This window comes from Apium graveolens, chromosome 5, assembly GCF_009905375.1.
Source record: "Apium graveolens cultivar Ventura chromosome 5, ASM990537v1, whole genome shotgun sequence".
Taxonomy (NCBI): domain Eukaryota; kingdom Viridiplantae; phylum Streptophyta; class Magnoliopsida; order Apiales; family Apiaceae; genus Apium; species Apium graveolens.
The window spans coordinates 121,295,361-121,317,099 of record NC_133651.1 but is presented as its reverse complement, the minus strand read 5'-3'; the positions used below and the strand labels follow the sequence as shown (position 1 = coordinate 121,317,099).

General features: G+C 36.7%; 3 protein-coding genes across 4 annotated transcripts; 1 reads left to right on the top strand and 2 right to left on the bottom strand.

The window, feature by feature from the left end:
- Positions 1 to 5,293: 5,293 nt before the first annotated feature.
- Positions 5,294 to 7,627, top strand: LOC141661499 (uncharacterized). Of its 2 annotated transcripts, XM_074468523.1 has the most exons (4): positions 5,294 to 5,478; positions 5,587 to 5,792; positions 6,259 to 6,483; positions 7,507 to 7,627. In XM_074468523.1, exons 1-3 carry the CDS (start codon positions 5,468 to 5,470, stop codon positions 6,453 to 6,455), a joined length of 414 nt encoding a protein of 137 aa, XP_074324624.1. In that variant the 5' UTR covers positions 5,294 to 5,467; the 3' UTR covers positions 6,456 to 6,483; positions 7,507 to 7,627. The 2 variants fall into 2 exon arrangements, with proteins under 2 accessions (XP_074324624.1, XP_074324625.1); XM_074468524.1 differs by lacking the exon at positions 7,507 to 7,627 and having other exon boundaries at positions 6,259 to 6,484.
- Positions 7,628 to 11,128: 3,501 nt separating this feature from the next.
- Positions 11,129 to 13,353, bottom strand: LOC141661527 (uncharacterized). The gene is made up of 2 exons (XM_074468547.1): positions 13,232 to 13,353; positions 11,129 to 13,049 (listed from the first exon to the last, which is right to left on the bottom strand). Exon 2 carries the CDS (start codon positions 12,181 to 12,183, stop codon positions 11,164 to 11,166), a length of 1,020 nt encoding a protein of 339 aa, XP_074324648.1. The 5' UTR covers positions 12,184 to 13,049; positions 13,232 to 13,353; the 3' UTR covers positions 11,129 to 11,163.
- Positions 13,354 to 18,551: 5,198 nt separating this feature from the next.
- Positions 18,552 to 19,915, bottom strand: LOC141660348 (uncharacterized). Its single transcript, XM_074467326.1, has 2 exons — positions 18,729 to 19,915; positions 18,552 to 18,588 (listed from the first exon to the last, which is right to left on the bottom strand). Exons 1-2 carry the CDS (start codon positions 19,913 to 19,915, stop codon positions 18,552 to 18,554), a joined length of 1,224 nt encoding a protein of 407 aa, XP_074323427.1.
- Between the last annotated feature and the right edge of the window lie 1,824 nt (positions 19,916 to 21,739).

Here is a 21,739-nt window from a genome sequence, read left to right as displayed (position 1 = left end):
TACTTTTTTTCTTTCAGACAAATTAACTGCATATTTTAGTATAATATTATTGTAATTTTAAAATTTTACTACACATTTTTCCATATAAAACCAGAGCAAAATGTCCACTGAAGCTCCATTATCCACAAGGATCCTTCTTACCGGGCTGTTCCCTATTATCGGGGTTATGACCAACGGGTCGTCATGGGGAAATTTCACACCCTCCAGATCAGAATCATCAAAAGACATTGTTACTCCTGTCCTAGCCCTCTTCGGGGCTTCCCCAACAATATGCATAACTTCTCGAGCATACGCTTTCCTGGAGTTCTTGGATAACCCTGCAGCAGTTGGTCCTCCAAAAATTATGTTGATCACAGGCCCTTGTGGACGTTGTCCTCTGAAAATTGAATTTATCACTGGTCCCCTAGGTTGGGGATTTCACCCCTGATCTTCTGGATCTCTCCTTCGGTCATCGAAGTTCCTTCTCACATTGTTGTTTCTATCCCCTCCTTCTCCAGTATACTTGTTCAATCTTCCTTTTTGAATCAGAAACTCAATTTCGTCTTTCAATTGCATACACTCATCGGTGTCATGGCCAACATCTTTGTGAAATCTGCAATTCTTGCTCTTATCTAGCTTGGCGGGATCAGCCTTCAAGGGCTTAGGCCAACGAATATCTCTATCTTTCTCAATCTCCATCAAAATCTGGCTTCTACGAGCATTCAACTTAGCGTATTCAGTGAATTTTTGCCCAGGTCCTCCCTTCTTGGGGGTTGAATCAGAATTTTGTTCGGTTTTAGGATACTTGTCCTTAGCAATATACTCCAAATCAGTTTTCCGCTTCTTGCCTCCAGTGGGCTCATTACTTACTACGGTCTTCCTCATGCTCTCTTCAACCTTGATATACTTCCCTGCCCTCTTCTGGAGCTGCAACATGTTTTCAGGGGGACGTTTGGCCAAGGACATCTTGAAAAACTCATCCCTAGTTCCTTGTTGCAGTGCTATCATGGCTACCTTATCATCAAGATCTAGGACTTTTAAAGCCTCCTTTGTGAAACGATTCAGGTAATCTCTCAAGGATTCCTTTGCTCCCTGCACAATACTCATAAGTGATGCTGAACTTTTCTCATGGACTCTCCCACTGATGAACTGCTTAATAAAAGCCTGACTTAACTCTCTGAACGACCCAATGGAGTTTGGGGGCAAGCGACTATACCACCTTTGAGCCATACCCGACAGGGTTTGAGGAAAAGCCCGACACTTAATAACGACATTCACGTGTTGCAGCAGCAGTGCATTAGAGAATGTCCTAACATGATTAGCGGGATCTCCCGTGCCATTATAGGCTTTGATAGTTGGCATCTTAAACTTCCTTGAGATATGGGCATTCATTATTTCTTCAGTGAAGGGCGGAGTAGAATCATCAGGATCTCCAAGGGGAAGGAGATTGCTTGGATCAGTTCTTGGGACAACAGCCCTTCTCTGTACCGGACCATCCAGGTCTATGACAGGAGGAGGAATTCTCCCCCTAGGAGGTATCTGGGGTCTGGTGACCTTCCAAATCGCGCCTCAGCCTTTAGATCTCAGCCTCATGAGCCTTGATCCTTTCATGTACTTCTTGGGGATTCGCCCTTGGGCGTTGTCTTCCATCGGCCATCGGCTCTTTGCCAGGACGCCTCCTTCTTGGGGCCACTTCATCATCCGAAGATTCAGAGTCTCTCTCACTGTAAGGACCAGAAAATTCCCGATCCTCGGGGATAGGAGCCAAACCTCGTATATAGGGGGTGATTGCCCTCGTGCTTCACTTCGCCCAGCATGTCCACTTCCTCCAACCTCGGGGTAAAGGGGCATCCCATAGGGGGGCTTAGTAGTAACAACAGTTGAATATTCATACCCGACAGGTCTAGAATTCACAGGTACATATACTTGTTGAACTTGAGGATTCGTACCTTGAATAGTCGGGGGAGTCGTCCCTTGTGGCTGAGGTTGAGTTGCCCCTATCTGGGCTTCCGCTTGAGTAGATGCATAAGTTGAGTGGGGAGGAATCTCCACGGTTGATGAAATCACCTGGGTTGTCTCTGATGGTGTTCCTTCCTCCAGAGCTCTAATTGTTCTCCGTGTCTTCGCCATGGTTGTTGTTGTGCCTTCCCACAGACGGCGCCAAATGTTATGGGTTAAAAACTAATATATATAATTGCTGTATTTAATACTAAGGAACGTGAGCTTCAAGGCTCGATTTTGACTGCTCTTGTGTTTCGTGACTCAATCTGCCTTAACAAAATGCCTACGTACCTTGCTGATTGCCAAAGATCAAGTCAAAAAACGTAGTTCTGATTGGTGGGGGTGAGACCCCTTATATAGATGTTGGGAGTCCTTGAATTGGAATTGGTATAGGAGACTTGGTGGGCAAGTCTCATAATTAGAATGGACTTTGGAGTCCTAGATAGTAGAAAACTGATTCCTTATCCTTTTAGGTCCCCTTGAGGCCAATCTACAAGGATTTATATCCCCACTAGGACTTATCTTAACAGCTTTTTTCTCCCTTATTTATTAATTACGAAATTAATAAATAACCAGGGTTTTGGGCCTTCTTTGTCCCATCAGGCCTGATCTGATCCATCAGGCCTGATCAACATGTTAGCCTTTTTGGTCTGAATGTCATACATCTTCTTATTGGGCCTTGCAGCCCAAACTGTAATCACTAACTATGTAATCATGATTTATTTATCCCTATCAAATATGTACTTTGCAACATATCAGACCTAATTGGGTTGAGTAAGTATTCAATTAAATAAATAAATAATAAAATAGTTGTTAATACATATCGATATTATTAATTTATTTTTGTGGATTCTCAGGTATTGTGCTAGATATTATTATGTGGATAATTATAAGATAACATATGCATCAGAGATGGTACTATTGGAAGGTTTTGATGTTTGGGAAGAGGTATTTATATTAAAGGGTTGCTATATTAAATCATATAAGCAATTTTTTAAGATAACTAATAGTCATTATATTTGTTTGTGTAGCGTGAAGCAATTATTGTCACACCTTTGCTGATTAGAAAACAAGGCATGCCAAAGAATAGAAGAAAGGCTTGTGATGAGACATTTCAGGAGAAAAAAATAAGGTGTTGCAGCAAGTGTAAGCGCATAACAAAACTACGTGTGGTGGAGGTCCTATAGGCTCTAATTCAAAAAGAAAAAGGGTTAGAGTGGAAGTAGATAGTTGAATTAGTTTATTTGGATTGTTGAATTTTTTCCATAGCTATGTTAATTACTTTTGAAACTTTTTAATTGTTTTGACTGGATTTTTCACGTGGTAATGAACATCTATATATTTACTTTTATGAGGATGATGATTTTTAGTGTGAGACACAACTAAAACAAATAGTGTCAGACATTGTTAAAAAGTTTAATGGCAAGAATATATTATAATTTAAATTAATTAATCAAGTCTTCTACATTTATATAATTTCACAAGAGATAAAGTAGTAATATATAAAAATATAAAATTTATGAATTTAAGACTAAAGGTTATATATGTCATACAAAAATGTTAAATAGTAAAGTTAACCATGGTTAATATAAAATTGTTAAAAAAATTGAAAATAGGATATATTTATAAATAAAATTATAAATAGGACATATTTATAAATGAATATTTAAAGTGGAACATATTAATAAAAAACTCTAATAAAAATCCCAATTCACAAGATAGAGGAACGGCAGTGCGGCTTATGATTGTCCCACATGGGCTACAAGTACGGAGATAAAAGTTATCCCCGAATATTAAATAACTGTAACGATGCTATAATGTAACGAGGATCAGCGGAGTACTAAATTTGTGAACAATCCGAGTCCGTCTACGAATCGAAGTTGGGGTGTGTTAAATGTAGCAGGGTCCTTTTACTAATTCAATTCACCCTCGAAGCTTTTTGATTTTACGGTTTCTGTTCGAAGGGTATATATTAAAAACAAATTTTAAGATAGATGAGAAGGCCACCAATATGAAAATTTACTTTTGTTTCGAAGCTACGCAGATTCATGGTCCCCATGTGTATCTATTGTATTCTTCTCGAGTTGGTGATTTGATGTCATGTACGAAACCAACCTTGATCCTCGAATGTGTCATACCTGGTGTTTCAAACGTGGGTTGTGGTGTTTTTGGTACCAAAATCGTTCTGGCCGGCGGACTCGTAGATGTAGGTGAACACGTACGCTGTACATAATTACAATCTCATCTCTTATGATATCACCACCAAACGTGTTACACTTGACGACTTGCCTCCGCTGTCTTAAAATAAGCTCAAACCTTCGGTAATTCAGCTTTTTAAAAAGCTCTATGTTTTCAATACCAGTGACTACGCTGTTGATCACTCTTTCGAAGTTTATACTCCTAATGAAAACCTTTGGTCCCAAGCTGGGTCACTCTGGACCAAAAACGATTTGGGATCTATGAAGTTGTATGTTGAGTAATAAATTTGGATGTGGTCATTTGGAAGAGGTGCCGGATCCCCTAAAGAAATAAGGAAATGGGCGACGACTTGGCACCAGATATCAGAAGGTGTGGAAAGAGCAGCTGCGAGCAGCGGAAAAACCATATATTTGTTGGAGTGGTTTGGTAATGAATGTAAAACAGGAGATGGGTCACGCTTCTGCAAAGAGTTTGGTGGAATTGGAGGAATCCTACAGTACCAGCTTGATATGCGATCATTGGATGACGATGATGGCGATAATGAAGGTGGAATTTTTTAAGATTGCAGACTGACCAGATTTTTCTACTGCCGTGCAAAGACTGTGACAGATTCCAGATTGGAATTCTAGTTTCTTTTCTTCATGGTTAATATTTAAATTTAGTTATCTCGTACTACCAAAGACTCAGGAGTTATAAACTGTACATCCTACAGTCTTGTTTTTCTCGTGTTTAATTTATATTAGGCTTAATGACCTTTTGGTCCCTAAAATCAGCCTAAAAAATATGAAGTCATACCTTTTAATATTGAGGAATAAAATACAAGGATAGTTTAGTCTTTATAATTGAGTAGGTACTGGGCTCTATATAAAGCCCCACTTTGTTTCATTTTAGTAGCAGGAGATTCACGATGTAGTCCCCTTGAGACATCCAGTGTAAACATACCTTTTTCATTTGATCTGCTTTGTTCTTCTTGTTAAATTTAAACAAACACTTACTTAAATATATGAAAGTTATCATTTAACCCATGTAGTATTAGGTATCTTTCCTTTTAACCCTTTTCCGAGATAAAACGACATATCGACCAATATCGGAGGGAAAAAACGTCTTTTACTATGGAAAAGGGTTAAAAGATATGAAGTTCGATACTATAGGGGTCAAAAGGTGTGACTTCATACATTTGATACGTTTCTAACTGGATGTGTAAATAATAGCTAAAACACTTTCATGAGGTTTATAAACTTGATATTAGAAATGCTACTGGACCGAAACACAGTATTTACAAGAAAAGATGGGATTGAGGTAAGTTGTATCAACATATTGTACCTGTTATAAATATCTCAGTTCTCTATCGTATATATTGTGAGTTGCAGGAAGTTTAATGCTTGATTGTTAACTTTGGTTCTGTAGGTTCCTTTCTCGAAAAAGAGTGATAGTTATTTTTGAGAGGACTAATGATAGTTGTTTTGGAGATATTAAATTCCTGGAGATGTTGAAAGAGATGTATCTTCTTTGGAAGGGTACATGTAATGAGTTTGAAGTTATCCATTCAATTCATAGACGATCAGAATCATCTCGAGCTCTTGGAGATTTGCCGTGGATAGTAACGGATTCAAGTGAGCTGTTGTTATCAGTCTATTTCTTTTCCTTTTCTTCGTGTCGATATTACATATTCTTTTCATATGTTTTCTTTGATCAAGATGGAAAATTGATTAGAAAAACGATACGTCCTCTTAAAGGATTTAAAACTTTAGAATTCCCCTTTTCTGGGGATAGTTTAGAAAATGATGCTTGGGAAAAATTATATAGGACTTTCCTTCCATGAGTGCAACAGATTGATTCACCGGACAAGATGAATGCTCCCGCAAGTGCAAGAGCTTAAAAAGAAACACCAAAGCTTAGATGTAACCTTTGTGACATTATACTTATGATTTTCCTTCCATGTTATCGTCAAACAATTAGTTTTCTATTAAGAAAAATTGCATTTTTTTCCCAAAGTTTTGTATTTTAATATCCTGGCAATGGTTTCGAGATTGTTTCGTCGCTCCTAAAGATGTTGGTGACAAACATGTTTTTTCACAGAGACTCTCGAATACAATATGGATAGATGTTTTCTCCTATGCAACGTGATTGTTATGCTTAGACCACTCTTGAACTTGATAAAAGGATCCTCAAGGAATCTTTTTAGTGATGAAAGGATATTCAAATCGATATCAGATGATGATGATTCAATTGTTAAGCCGTCCTTGCACACTCTTCTGGCCATCAGCTCATCGTGATAATGTGATCTCCGACGAAGGAGACAAGGTAAATCCATCTACTCTTTGATTACTAAAATTGTCATAACTAAACAGTCATGCAGAACAGAGAATTTATAGAGGTAAGAATATTGGCGACTTGATGATCGAGCGTTCTATAAAGAAAAATAACGTATATTCATAAACTAAACCATTAAACCAAGACATTGTGTAATGCCTACTTGATTAAAAGATTATTACAACTCCAGATTACAGCCATTTTATTATTGATCAACTCTGCACTTGATTCTGGGCAATCTAATTAACAAAGTATTGAACTGCATGAGGAGTCATTGAAGGACATGAGATCATCATCACTAATTTCATTGTCTTTATTCTTCAAAACTGTTGTATCAAAACCATTCCTTGAACACAAACCAAAATAGGTGTGTGACAAAAGTGTCGTTTAGATAACCGTAGTTGTAAACTTTTAAACAGAATCATTCAAGGAAACATATGGCAATGATAAGAGCAGTTTGTAAAGTTTTTGAGGAGAACTTTTGATATCCAACTGATAAAATGGTTTTTATTCGGAATCTGAAAACTGATGAAGTCATACCTTTTGACTCCTATAGTATTGGTCTTCGTACATTTTAACCCTTTTCCTTAGTAAAAGACGTATTTACCCTCCGATATTGGCCAATATGTCGTTTTATTTCCGAAAAGGGCTAAAAGGAACGATACCTAATAATACTGGGGTTAAAATATATGATTTCATACTTTTGGGGCTGATAGGTATAACGGTCCATACTTTAGGGGCCAAAAGGTCATTAAGCCTTTATATTATTAAATTTGCTTAGGCTATAATTTGTTTCCTACATACAGTACTCCTTAAAATGAAACATGGTTTTTTGTTATTTGATTACAATTGGTTTCAGATAGTTAGATATCAATGATCGTTTAAAGTTTTGAAAGTATCTATTATTTGTCTGAATCACAAAGGGCAATATAATTCTACGCAACTACATTACTCTGATTTATCCATTAATGAATTCAGTTAAAAAAATTTAATATACGTTCTTGGATTGTCAAGGAACAAAAGGCAAGGCATTGAGATAGGGTGATCAGGCTCTTTAAATATGTCACCGGAAGTGGTTCGCTGCATAAATTGACAGGGAACTCATATTTTGGACACCGGGTTATAAAAATACTGCATTCGCTTTCGTTGGTTAATTACTAAATATTTGTGTTTAGAGTGCTGAATTTGTGACTTAAAGGTTTAGACGGATACTCATATGATCTGCAAATGTTTGTAAACGAATTAATACCAACCCTCCTCGTAACAGAGGGCCACACAGCTAAAGATTTTAGCTTAAAACTTTCCATAACTAAATAATTGGTGAGAGCTTAGTGGTCCTGTACACAATTGCTCTACTGTAGTGGTAGTTATGGTGCTCAGGTGGGAACTGGAAAGCTTAGAAAAAAGCTATATATATCTTGTTGGTAATAAGCAAAAACATTTCTGCTAAGTTTATTGGTTTATGTCAAAGATTAATTTCTGCCTAAATCAAAGCTAACGAATAATTCCACTCCTAGTTAAGGAGTCCTACAAAACTGGCACTTGAAGCGATTCTCTTTGCGAGTAGTTTAGGGGGTATGAGAATGGCATATAGTAGATGTGTAGTTTGGGGGTTCAAGTTCATACAAGCAAAAGCAACTGCATGGAAACATGGCACTCCACTAAGCTGCCAATGACATATGTCTGTGCTTCCATACCAATTACAAGTTCATGACTTCCCAAAGATGTTTGAACTAGAAATCTTGACCCTCCAGTAACAGGCTTTCTTATTTGCCTAATCACAAGTGTTAAATGTTATATCTAATCTTATTGGCAACAACATTTGTAATTACACTTACTCATTCAGGTTGTCCTATGAGTTAGGAAAAAATTGGCTTAATTATAACTTGAACCTCAAAGTATGATCATGTGTACACATAAACCCTTAAAGAAAAAAAACATACACTCCAGCCCTTCGTATATGAAATGTATATATTTTCACCCTTCCTCTTGAAACTAAAGAATTGTTGACTATGCAATTTAACCCATGAGGGGTATTGTAGGCAGAAGTAAAACCTTCCAAAGTTCTTCCCCCATTTCCTTCAGCCCTTCAACTATATATTCAGGTAGTATATACACAGAACATTTTATATCCACACATTGAAGATGAATCCTAATTATTAAATTTCACTGCATTTTTTAAGTATTTCAGTAAGAAATGCATTAAATTAACATAATGTGCAACATAGACATGTGATAATATTAGTAGAGCTGCAGAGCAGTGTCTTAAAGTTAAATACGCAAAAATGAAATAAGTCATATTACAAATATTGTCTGGAATAAGATCATAATATTAAAATAAGCATGTGGCATGAGCAAGTTCTAAAATTAAGCCAACAAAAATAAGCATCCATGTGATTTTCATGTATTTTCCCCCTTGTTTGCACTTTCTTTCTCCTTTCTGGCATTCAATTTTGCATTTGTAGCAGCTTTGTCAACCGCTCCAGAAGATATCATCATTTTCAAAAGCTATTAGTTCAGTGTCATCATGCTTGATATAAAGGTCAATCATGTAGTTATTTTGTAAGGCATGTGCTTTCATGTTTATAACATCATTCTCTTCCATGATCAAAACTAAACCTTGTTCAAGAGGCAATATAGGAATCCTATAGTACAAACACTTAAGCCCACTATAGGGCATTAGTTTTTAACCTAAGGTTCTCTAATGTAAGTTCATCGAAAGAGTCGTAAACAGTGAGTTGGACCCCAACGTATTCAGTAGCAGGGAGCCAATTCAACTTTCCACCATGAAATATCCTAACACTAATCATCTCATCACCTACATATAAAAACAAAACAAATAATATATCGAAATAATTCAGTATATTAAGCTTTTACAGACATACCCATAACGCAAATATGCATAAAGTACTCATAATTAATATGTAAGAACTGAAAGAGAATCATATGAAAAATACAAGATTGTTCGATGATGGGTCAAGTTTGAAAGTACCCGGAGGAATTTGATCACCCATGAAAATACACCCAATTCAATCCTTAAAACTCAAAACTACGCCTTGTTCTTCATAGTTTGTCTTTACCTTTTTAGCTTAGGGTTTTAAAGATTACTGATATTTGTTACCTTAAGTACTGATATTTGTACAATTATTGGCGTGATATGTACCGGCTTTTCTTTTCTACCATGATTACCCCTCCGCGTTAAGGTGCAAGTCAACGATTGTTTTGTTTTTGAAAAGGCAAGGGCGGGATTATACACAATGCATACATGAAGGGTTGATGTGTATTCTTTTTTTCTTTAAGGGTTTATGTGTACACATGATTATACTTTAAGGTTCAACTTATAATTAAGCCGACAAAATTTTCCAACCCACGTTTCATCCTTTAACAACTGAGTGGAAAGTATGTTTGCGTAGTGGATGACACTTTGAAAGCACTTGAGATGGGGGTTATTGATATTATAATTGTTTGGGAAGATATTGATATCAATAGGTATGTGCTGACAAATAGTACCACATCTGAGGTTGTGATTAAGTACATGAACAAGGATCAAGAGGCTGTGATGAGACTAATTTTCAAGAAACGAATGGTGAACTAGAGGTTGAAGAAAAGATGCCATTGCTGGAGTGGTTTGCGAATGAATATAAAAGGTTTAGGTGCATGCTACAGTTTGTTACAAATAAAACAGAAGAGGGGTCACGCTTTTGCAAAGGGTTTGGTGGGATTGGAGGCACATCCTACACTACCAGCTTGATATGCGAGCATTGGATGACGATGATGGTGATAATGAAGGTGTAATTTTTTAAGACTATAGAGCTGACCAGATTTTTCTACTGCAGTGCAAAGACTGTGACATACTCCAGCTTGGAATTCTAGTTTCTTTTCTTCGTGCTTAATAATTAAATTTACTTATCTCCTGCTATCTAAGACTTAGGAGTTATATATAAATGGTACTCGTACTACCTACAATTGTGATTTTCTCAGCTTTAATTTATATTATTAAATTTGCTTTAATTATAATCCTTCTCCTATATTAGAATGCTCCTTGAAAATTAGGAGTGGTCTACAGTACTACCCGGAATCATGGTTTTTTGCTCTTTGAATGCAATTGGTTTCAGACATTAAGATACCACTGATCATCTGAAGTTTTGAAAGTATCTATTATTTGTCTAAATTACAAATGGCTCTATAATTCTAGGCAACTACATTATTCTGATTGATCCATTCATAAATTCAGTTAAGTTTCTTGTATTGTCAGGGAACAAAAGTTTAGGCATTTAGATAGGGTGATTTGGCTGTTTATGTATGTCACTGGAAACAACTCCAATTCAGATTCGGTGGTTCACTGCACAGGTCTGAACAAACTGTCAGGGAACTCATATTTTGGACACCGGGTTGTAAAAATACTGCATTCGCTTCCGTTGGTTAATTACTAAATATTTGTGTTTAGAGTGCTGAATTTGTGACTTAAAAGTTTAGACTGATACTCATACGTGTTTGTAAACGAATTAATACCATCCCTCTTCGTAAGAGACAGCCACAGCCAGTGGGGATCCAGAAAGTTTTATACTAGGGGGCACACAAAATTTGAACAAACATATTAACACCAAAATATAAAATCAAATGTACTAGTTCAGTAAGAAAAACATGGTTCATGGCTTAAACATACAATAATCACAGCGCGACTCTTCTAGTCTTCATTTCTTGAAATTGTTTGATAATTTCTTCGGTCGAGACCTCTACAAATATTTCCTTCTCAATGTAAGTAAATAAACAATCATTCATCCAACGATCTCCCATTCGGTTTCGTAATGATTGTTTGACAATTTTCATTGATGAAAAGGCTCTCTCAACGGTAGCGGTAGCAACCGGCAAAGTTAAAGCCAACTTCAAAAGATTAAACACCAAGCCATTTTCCCTCAAATTCTGAAATCTGATCTTTGCTGCTTTGACGAGATCCATGGCATTCAAAAGGTCCTGGTCTTTCCTCTGCAAAGCTTGTGATAGTTCATTAGTTATACCTAAGACATTTTTCATCAGATGCAGTAAGAAACCAAATTCAAAATATTGAATAACATCTAGAAGATCATTTGCATCGGACCTTTGATTCGAAAGTGTGCCATAATTCTCTACATATTCAAGTAAATTAACCACAGAAGGATACATGCTAATCAGATTCACTATAACACCATAATGTGATCCACATCTTGTATCAGCAGCTCGTTTTAGTAAAATTTCTTGATTTAAACCACGCCCGGTAGTAAGTTCACCACTATTAAGTTGTTCAACTACTTTTGCTAACCGTTGTTCTCGAAGAATATCTCTGCATTTACAAGATCCCCCAACCACATTTGTCAAATTTGCAATACAATTAAAAAAAGATCCAAGTTTCTTGTGATTTTTTGCAACAACCACAAGTGTTAACTGGAGTTGGTGTGCAAAGCAGTGAACAAAGTGGGCTGATTTATTTTCTGCTAGTAACAAACTTTTAAGTCCATTGAACTCTCCCCTCATATTACTTGCCCCATCGTAACCTTGACCTCGTATCCTTGTTATGTTCAATCCATATGTTGCCAGTAATGACTCAATAGCTGCTTTAAGAGATATAGCAGTGGTGTCAGTCACATGTACAATACCAACAAACCTTTCAACAACACATCCTCTTTTATCCACAAAACGTAAAATCACAACCATTTGTTCTTTATTTGATATATCACGAGCCTCATCAACTAATATAGAAAACACTCTATCACCGAGTTCTAAAGAAATTGCATTTGCTGTTACAATTGCACAAGCATTGGTTATATCTTTCTGGATTGAGGGTGCAGTGAGTTTGTTATTTTCAGGAGCATTATTAAACACGTCTTTTATGTATGGACTATGACTTGTAAGAAACTTCAAAACTACAAGAAAGTTACCTCTATTTCTTGATGTCTCAGATTCATCATGTCCTCAGAAAGCCAAGCCTTGAATTAAAAGAAGTTTGACACAATCAATGGCAACGGCTAATTGAATTCGGTAATTATGTTTCAGCTGATCTGACTGATTCACAATGGCAATATCAACATGTTGTTTTCGGTTCATAAGATCTTCACAAGCTTTCTAACATTGACTATGAATGTTATTATGCTTTCCAATGTGATCTCCCAATCTCTCCGGCCTCCTCGAGCGCCGCACTCATCTTTAAATAGGTAACAATATAAGCAAAATACAGCATCTTTTTTTATGCTATATTCCAGCCAACTAGCATAATCTTTAAACCAGGAAAATCTAAATCTTCGCTTTTTCTTTCCAAATAATGTAAATGGAAATACATGGCTAACGGGTTGGAATGGCCCTCTTAACAAATATGCTCATCGAATTCTATCTTTCTCATTCGGAGAAATTTCGTTGATAGGTTTTCTTAATCCCGAATCAACTTCAGTATCAGACACATTAACTTCAATAAGAGGAATTGTTGCTTCAGGTTTATTGGATATATTAGCTTCCATAACTACTTCTACTTCTGGATCTTTATCGGATGGTTAAAGTCTCTTATAAAATCTTTCCATGGCTGATGACTGAAATAAATAGTGAAAATTTATCAATTAAACTATATTTAGCCTTTAGAAAGAGGGATTCACATTCACGAATTTGGGATTTTAGTTAAGAAACTAGGTTTTTGAAATTCAAAATTGAAGTACACAAACAAAGTCACAAACACAAAAATTAACATATAATTCGGAAGCACAGAGAAACTTACATATGAATATATGATATCCAGATGCTCTTCAATTTACAATCTTTATCTTCTTCTTATTTTTGAGTTTTAACCCCAAATAGTCAGACCCAAATTGATTTCCTGTGTTCACGTGTTTGCCCCGGAGACATTATCTATTACTTTTTTAATAAAAGATAGGGGGCAAATACAGATTTATATGTACACAAAAGTAAAAAAATTAAAAAATTAAAATATTATATGGGCACGTGACCCCAGGGGCCTTTCTGTATATCCGCCTCTGGCCACAGCTAAAGATTTTCACCTTTCCGATTGTTTATGTGATTTTTGCAATTTAGTTCTCGCTTCCAAGTATATTTTAGGTTCCCTTAAACTTTCCAAAACTATCTTTCTTGTTTGGCGAGAGCTTAGTAGTCCTGTGTGCACAATTGGCCTACTATTAGTTATGCTGCTCATGTGGTTACTGAAAAACTTTAAAAAAACAGATGCTCTGCTGAAAACTTTCATTTTCTTCGCATTTTCTTATAATACTTCAGCCTTGTTAGGCTTCTTTTTAGTAATATGGACACTAGAATCACCTTCAAAGTTGTCTTCGATTTTCCGGAACTTCAATAATGTTCTTGAGAGGTAATTACATATTTTTTTATTTTTATAAGATGCCACGTTATAAAAAACTAACGGCGTTACCTAAAATTTAACGAAACGTCTGCGATGTAGAAAAATTCAAAAGTTGGATTACTTGTAAATTTACCTTTATAGTTCAATGACCTAGAAAAAAAGTGCATATAGTTCAGGAACCTTAAAATTGATTTATCATATTAAATTTTATTAAAATTTTAAGCAATATAAAATAAAAAAATATTAATAAAGATCGCACGGGTTGTAAAGCTAGTATCGTCAAAATCAAGCCTCCAAAGAGAAGAGAGGGGACTAAAAAAACCAAAGACTAACATGTGGATACCAGGCATAGTAGAGGTTGAAGAAAAGATGCCATGAGTTTGTTACAAATAAAACAGAAGAGGGTTGTTCAAACTGAAGAAGGTACTCTTTCTATAGCGATATTGTTGATATTCGTAGAGAAACTAAATTACTAGAAATCGAACTGTGAGCTGCTACCAACATTGAACATCAAGCTGGACATCATAGGAGCCTCAAGCGTGTCGCCAGGAAATCCAAACCCAGACCTCCAAGGTTCACTGTGCCAACAGAGGTTGTTGTCTGCTTTCCACTAACCGGGAGAGTATACATTGAACCATCAGAGTTGACATATAAATCCTCAAACATTTTTCTGTTGCTCTTATCATGATTCTCAAGCAGCCGAACTTCTTTAACCTGGGTTGATTCGCTGGGCTCCCTGGTATTAGCCTTTGGAGACCCTCCGAGTAGCAGAAGAAAAAGCTGGAGCCCTTGTGACCCCGACAGATAAAGTCTGCAAATCTGGAGTTTAAAAACCAGACACCATCACGAGAGCATTAGCAGCAAAAGGCATGTGCAAAGCACCAGAAGGGTGAAACCCTCAACTTGAAATACTGCAGAGAAAAACGAAGATGAACAACTAATATAGGTAAATTTGTCTGATCAGAGTGATAATGCGTTCTCTATCAATGCCCAACTGTTCCTTCTATTAAAATTAAAAGGTTTCACGAGGCAAAAGAAGATTTTCACTACTCTATCAACATTTCATTTCAGATTAAACCACATCGTATATGCTCTGTATTCTTCTAAAAGTTGTTACAATGTCAGATTGTTCATAAATTTCGTGTTAATCTTCCTAATAAACAAGGTAAAGGAGGGTAATCAACGGAAAGACTTAGACGCATACGGGTCCAGGAACGCCATAACTGTGTCATGAAGTCAGCTGAACTTGCTGTACGGTTTTTTGCTATTCCTGTTACAAATGGCAAACTAGATGAGGTTGAAGACAAAATGCTGTTGCAGTGGTTTGTTAATGATTATAAAAGGTTTGGGAACAAATAACAAAACAGAAGAAGAGTCACGCTTTTGCCAAAGGTTTGGGTATGCGATCATTGGATAACGATGATGAGAATTTTGTTGTCAACGTGAATACACTCTTTTTCCTTACTAGAGCTGCTGCTCTTTCTTTCGCTCTGTTTTTTTCAGTTGTATTTTACAAATGGAGTTGTTGTCTTATTTATAGACTTCTGAGACTAGTTAATACCTCATTGCTTACATCACCAGACATCTTCCTGGTCTCCTGGTCATCTTCTATTTACTAGCTAACAACAAAGACTTCAACCATAAGCCTACCTTATTTTAGGGTTTGAACAGAGACCAGCCTGTACGTGTATACTGAACATAAAAGAGCTAGTGCCACGATATCTGTTTTTCATGCATGTGTTACCAGCTGTATGTTTATTTTCTTCAGTTTACATTTGAGCATGTATTGTATTTTGCACAACCCACCTATTTACCAGGCCTTCACAACTGCCTGGGTGATCTTTCTTCAACACACGCATTTGACTTGCATGAAATGATAATCCTCTGATCACCAAATTTTCAGGACTCTAGCTTTTAATTTATTATACATATTATGATTATTACTAGCTGCCAACTTTATTTAGATAAGGGTTTGAATTCTAACACTCCCCCTCAAACCCGACTTTGCATTCCGAGTTTCTTTTTCATTTTTTGAAATACGTCCGGCTTCAACGGCTTTGTAAAAATATCTGCTAAATTTTCTTCAGTCCTACAATGTACCAACTCCACAATTTTTCCGTTCACCTGCTCTCGTATAAAATGATATTTTATGTTGATGTGCTTGCTGCGACTGTGTGACACCGGATTTTTCGCGAGTGAAATAGCAGATTTATTATCCACATAAATAGTAATTGGATCTTCTTTGGCAAGATTTAATTCGCCCAATATATAGCCTAGCCACATAGCTTGACATGCGCATGCTGCTGCTGCGATGTACTCTGCCTCACATGTTGAGAGGGCAACTGTCTGTTGTTTCTTTGATGACCAAGAAAATATTGCTGAACCGATATGAAAAACATATCCTGATGTGCTTTTCCCGTCATCCAAATCTCCACCATAATTACTATCTGAGTAGCCAACTAATTTTGAATTTTGAGAATGCGTGTAAAACAGACCATGATCAAGTGTACCTTTTATATACCGCAAAATTCTTTTAGCTGCCATGAAGTGATCTTGCTTCGGCTTCTCCATGTACCTACTAACCAATCCAACTGCATACATAATATCTGGACGAGTGAAAGTTAGGTACCTCAAACTTCCAACCAAACTTTTGAATAATGTCGGATTTACCGACTCCCTTGTTGAGTCAATTCTGAGCTTTATGCTTGACTCTGCTGGCGTACTCACTGGCTTGCATTTCTCCATTCTGAATTTCTTTAAAATCTCCTCGGCATATTTTTTCTGCGACATAAAAATTCCATCTTTGCTTTGCTTCACCTCGACTCCAAGAAAGTAAGACATTTGACCAATATCTGTCATCTCAAATTCGTTAGTCATAACTTTCTTAAAATCATCGAACATACCAGGGTTGTTTCCAGTGAAGATCATGTCATCTACGTATAAGCAAACGATCATAATATCTCCCCCTGAATTTGTTTTTGTGTAGAGAGCATGCTCGTATGGACTCTTCACAAAACCATTTTTCTGAAAGTATTCATCAACCCTTGTGTTCCATGCTCGTGGGGCTTGTTTCAACCCGTACAATGCTTTCTTCAGTCTGTAGACTTTATTTTCTTGGCCTTTTCGAACATATCCTGGAGGCTGCTCAATATAGACTTCTTCTTCGAGGTAACCATTCAAGAATGCTGACTTGACATCCATCTGAAAAATCTTCCACTGATTCTGAGCTGCAATTGCTGTAAGAAGTCTTATAGTATCAACTCTTGCAACTGGAGCGAACACCTCATCATAGTCAATGCCATATCTCTGTTTGTAGCCTTTAGCCACCAACCTTGCCTTGTACTTTTCAACTTCACCATCTTGATTGGTCTTTGTCTTGTAGACCCATTTGACACCAATGGCTTTGTGTCCTTCTGGAAGATCTGTGAGCTCCCAGGTATCATTCTTCTTGATTGCACCAATTTCGTCATCCATGGCTTTGTTCCATTTGCTTTCTTCAGAAGCTTCCTCAAATGTAACTGGATCACATTCAGCCATTAAACAAAATAAAGAATAATCAAATGTTGTTTGTACCGGACTTGTTGCTTCATAGATTTTATCCAGACTCCGCATCTTCCTTGGTGCTCCCCCTGAACTGTTGCTTCCTCCTGTTGATGGTGTTGATACGGGAGTTTGTTGATTTGGACTTTGTGGAGGTGTTGGATCATCATCTCCGTCATCTTCAATATTTGGGTCATCACCGTCATCATCATCATCATTAAAGAACAAACCTCTAACTTTTCTTTCTTCATCACTCCATCTCCAGTAATCTGATTCATCAAATTCAACATCTCGAGAAATGATTAAATTCTTCGTTAGTGGATTATACAGTCTGTATGCCTTGCTTCTTTTGTCATATCCGGTAAAGATGCATTTCTCGCCTTTATCATCCAGTTTCTTCCTTTTCTGATCTGGAACATGTGCATATGCAATGCACCCAAAGATTTTGAGATGTCCAACTGATGGTTTGCTACCACTCCATGCTTCATTTGGAGTTTTGTTTCTAACACTTTTTGTTGGACAACGATTCAACAGATAAACAGCACATAACACGGCTTCAGCCCAAAAAGTTCTTGGCATATGCTTTGCTTTCACCATGCTCCTTGCCATGTCAAGAATAGTGCGATTCTTTCTTTCTGCAACGCCATTTTGTTGAGGAGTATACGCCGTTGTCAACTGATGATTGATGCCATGTGCTCTACAGAAACTTCTGAATAAGTTTGAAGTATACTCGCCTCCTCTGTCTGATCTGAGTGTCTTCAAATAATGTCCACTTTGTTTTTCAGCCAGTGCTTTGAACTCCTTGAATTTATCAAGAGCCTCTGCTTTTTCTTTAATGATATATACCCAACTTTTCCTGCTAAAATCATCAATAAATGTTAGGTAATATCTGTTACCTCCGAGTGATGGGATATCAAACGGACCAGCAATATCAGTGTGGACAATCTCCAATGGCCTTCTGGCTCTCCATGATTTTCCAACAGGAAAACTTTGTCTGTGTTGCTTTCCTTTGACACATGCTTCACACAAATTTTCTGGTTCATTAATTTCTGGCAAGCCATCCACCATCTTTGTCTTTGACAATAATTTTAAGCCAGAAAATCCAAGATGACCATATCTTAAATGCCATAACCATGAGTCATTTTTAATGACCGACTTCAAGCACTTCTGCATTTTCGTCTGCATATCAAGTGTGAACAGACGATTCTTTGACATCTCCACATCTGCAATTAATTCTCGAACATGATTTCTGATGATGAGAGAATTATCCTGCATCTGAACATTATATCCTTTCTCCACAAGTTGGCCAAGACTGATGATATTACTTTTCAAAGCAGGTATATAATAAACATCATTTATATACCTTTTCTCACCATTCTTTGATACAATCGTAATTGTACATTTCCCTTTAACAGGAATTTTTGAAGAATCGCCAAATGTAACTTCCCCGCTGACGGTTTCATCTATCTCCATAAATAAATCTTTATGGCCAGTCATGTGATTGCTGGCCCCTGAGTCAAGATACCAAACATTCTTCTTGATTTCCTCGTCTCCTTTATAAGTGAGGAACATAGCAGTACCAACATCTTTATCTTCTTTTGCTGCTGCAAAATGACTAGTTTCTTCCACCTTCGGGGATCTACACTCATAACTGAAATGGCCAAATTTATTACAGTTATAACACTGAAATTGAGATTTATCACCTCGTTGTTGAAATCCACCTCTTCCTCGGCCTCTAAAATTTTGAACACGACCAGATGATTGATAACTTTCCGAATTCTGGCCTCTATTGAAGGACTGCCTTCCTCGTCCTCGTCCACCTCGGTAGCCACCTCTAAAACCACCTCTGCCACGTGCAGAACTGCTACTGCCAGAACTGTCACTGATGGACACCTTACTTTGCAACGCCTTCTCCAAATGGCTTGCATCATCATACTGGTTCATTCGTTGCTCGTGGGCTTGAAGAGAACCTACGAGCTCATCAATGGAAATTATGGATAGATCTTTTGACTCCTCAATTGATGTAACAACGTAATCAAATTTTCTTGTCAATGAACGGAGCAACTTTTCCATGACCCGGATATCATTAAGACTTTCACCGTTTCTTTTCATCTCGTTTGTCACCGTTTTCAAACGCGTAACAAATTCACCAATATTTTCGGAGCTTTTCATTTTTAAATTTTCGAACTCGCCACGTAGAACTTGGAGCCGCACCTTTTTAACTTTTTCGACACCCTGGAATGATTTCTGCAGAATCTCCCACGCATCTTTTGCTGTTTTTGCTTCAGAAATTTTTTCAAAGGTAGATTCATCAACACCTTGAAAAATTGTGAATAACGCCTTTTTATCTTTTTTACGGGACTCCTTTAACGTCGTCTTCTCAGCATTTGGAAGAGCTGCTTCAGCGGCTGCATCCACGGGCTCGCTATACCCATTTTCCACAGTATCCCAGTTATCGTAAGAACCGAGTAACACCTTCATTTGTATACTCCAGTTCCCATAATTTGTTGCCGTCAATTTTGGAATTTGTGGTTGCATCATATTCGCCATTTTTCCTGAACAGAACCTTGGCTCGGATACCAATTGTTGTCAACGTGAATACACTCTTTTTCCTTACTAGAGCTGCTGCTCTTTCTTTCGCTCTGTTTTTTTCAGTTGTATTTTACAAATGGAGTTGTTGTCTTATTTATAGACTTCTGAGACTAGTTAATACCTCATTGCTTACATCACCAGACATCTTCCTGGTCTCCTGGTCATCTTCTATTTACTAGCTAACAACAAAGACTTCAACCATAAGCCTACCTTATTTTAGGGTTTGAACAGAGACCAGCCTGTACGTGTATACTGAACATAAAAGAGCTAGTGCCACGATATCTGTTTTTCATGCATGTGTTACCAGCTGTATGTTTATTTTCTTCAGTTTACATTTGAGCATGTATTGTATTTTGCACAACCCACCTATTTACCAGGCCTTCACAACTGCCTGGGTGATCTTTCTTCAACACACGCATTTGACTTGCATGAAATGATAATCCTCTGCTCACCAAATTTTCAGGACTCTAGCTTTTAATTTATTAAACATATTATGATTATTACTAGCTGCCAACTTTATTTAGATAAGGGTTTGAATTCTAACAAATTTTTCAATGTGGTAGCCTGCCTACATCTGTGGTTTTCTCTTCTTTAATTTTTATAATTTAGTTTGCTTTGGTTATAATTTGTGTCCTATATTATTCTATAACATTTCTAATCAGAATTAAATTAAAAGGGTTTTTCTTATTGAGTAGAGCCCAAATTAGACTATCTTAACTAAAAATTAATTAAACATGGTCATTTATCCCACATTGTAGAGTCCCGAAAATTACTGTTCATTTCAAACATAAATACCAACTTTAGTAATTAATTGAGCATCATTAATAACGTCGACGGGCGTAATTAAAGATGCCGACGGGCGTCAAGTTGAAATTTTATAGCTATAGATATATATTGTTCGCAAAGAACAAGAATATCTTAACTAAGTTCTTTGTTTATATCAGGCCTATCAATGATTCTTCTCTGAATCAAAGGCTAATAATTGATTCCGCTCGGAATCAAGGTGAGCTATAAGATTCTTCTCAGAATCAAAGCCACCTAATTAATCGATATTCAAATGTTGTTTTACCTGCATCATGGATTGGTCATTTTTGTTTATATTGAATTTGGTTCAGACAAAGAGTCTGATCAACTCTACATTGAATTATAAGTAATGTTCCTTTTGATCATAGAGTCTGCTTTTCTTGGTTGCTACTGTTCTACATTATGAGTTGCATAGAATTATGACGTAAAAGAATCAATTCTAGTTTTTTTTCTGAATTCCTGCCCAATGTCAAAATTGTAGAGGAAAAGCGCTGCAAGAGGAAATCAGGCAGGATAGTCGTAAGTACAGTTAAACATATTTAAAAGAATACCCTCATGACCGAGAAATTTTATTATTTTACCGAAGTTATTATTTTATCGATATAATAATATTTTATTACTTTATCGATACTTTACCAAATTTTTTTGGTTTACTTATTACAAGAACTTGGTGAAATAAATGAAGTTATCTCTACTTTATGATATAGGAATGCGACGGATGTAGAGCTTCTCATAAATTTATCCAAACAAGAATGATGTGGCTATAGAATCACCTATGAATGAAGAATTATTTAATCGGTAATCAACACTGTCGAATGGACTAATTCTGGCCCGGATGACAACAATGTCATCATAAGCATATCATCAAAGAAAGCATTTCAAGCAATCAACACTTTAAGGAATTACTTATTATAACACGAGAAAAACATACAAGGAGTTATTTATACTTTACATTAAATTAAGGATCAAATTAATATT

What these genes read in the sequence shown, in the direction of transcription:
- LOC141661499 (XM_074468523.1), top strand. An exon ending in GTGGATAGTAACGGATTCAA is followed by an intron (nt 5,793 to 6,258) that starts GTGAGCTGTTGT and finishes GTTTTTTCACAG; the next exon opens with AGACTCTCGAATACAATATG.
- LOC141661527 (XM_074468547.1), bottom strand. Translation starts at nt 12,183, where the DNA reads ATGGTTGTGATTTTACGTTTTGTGGATAAAAGAGGATGTGTTGTTGAA.
- LOC141660348 (XM_074467326.1), bottom strand. Translation starts at nt 19,915, where the DNA reads ATGGCGAATATGATGCAACCACAAATTCCAAAATTGACGGCAACAAAT. An exon ending in TCAAAGAATGGTGAGAAAAG is followed by an intron (nt 18,589 to 18,728) that starts GTATATAAATGA and finishes AATTAATTGCAG; the next exon opens with ATGTGGAGATGTCAAAGAAT.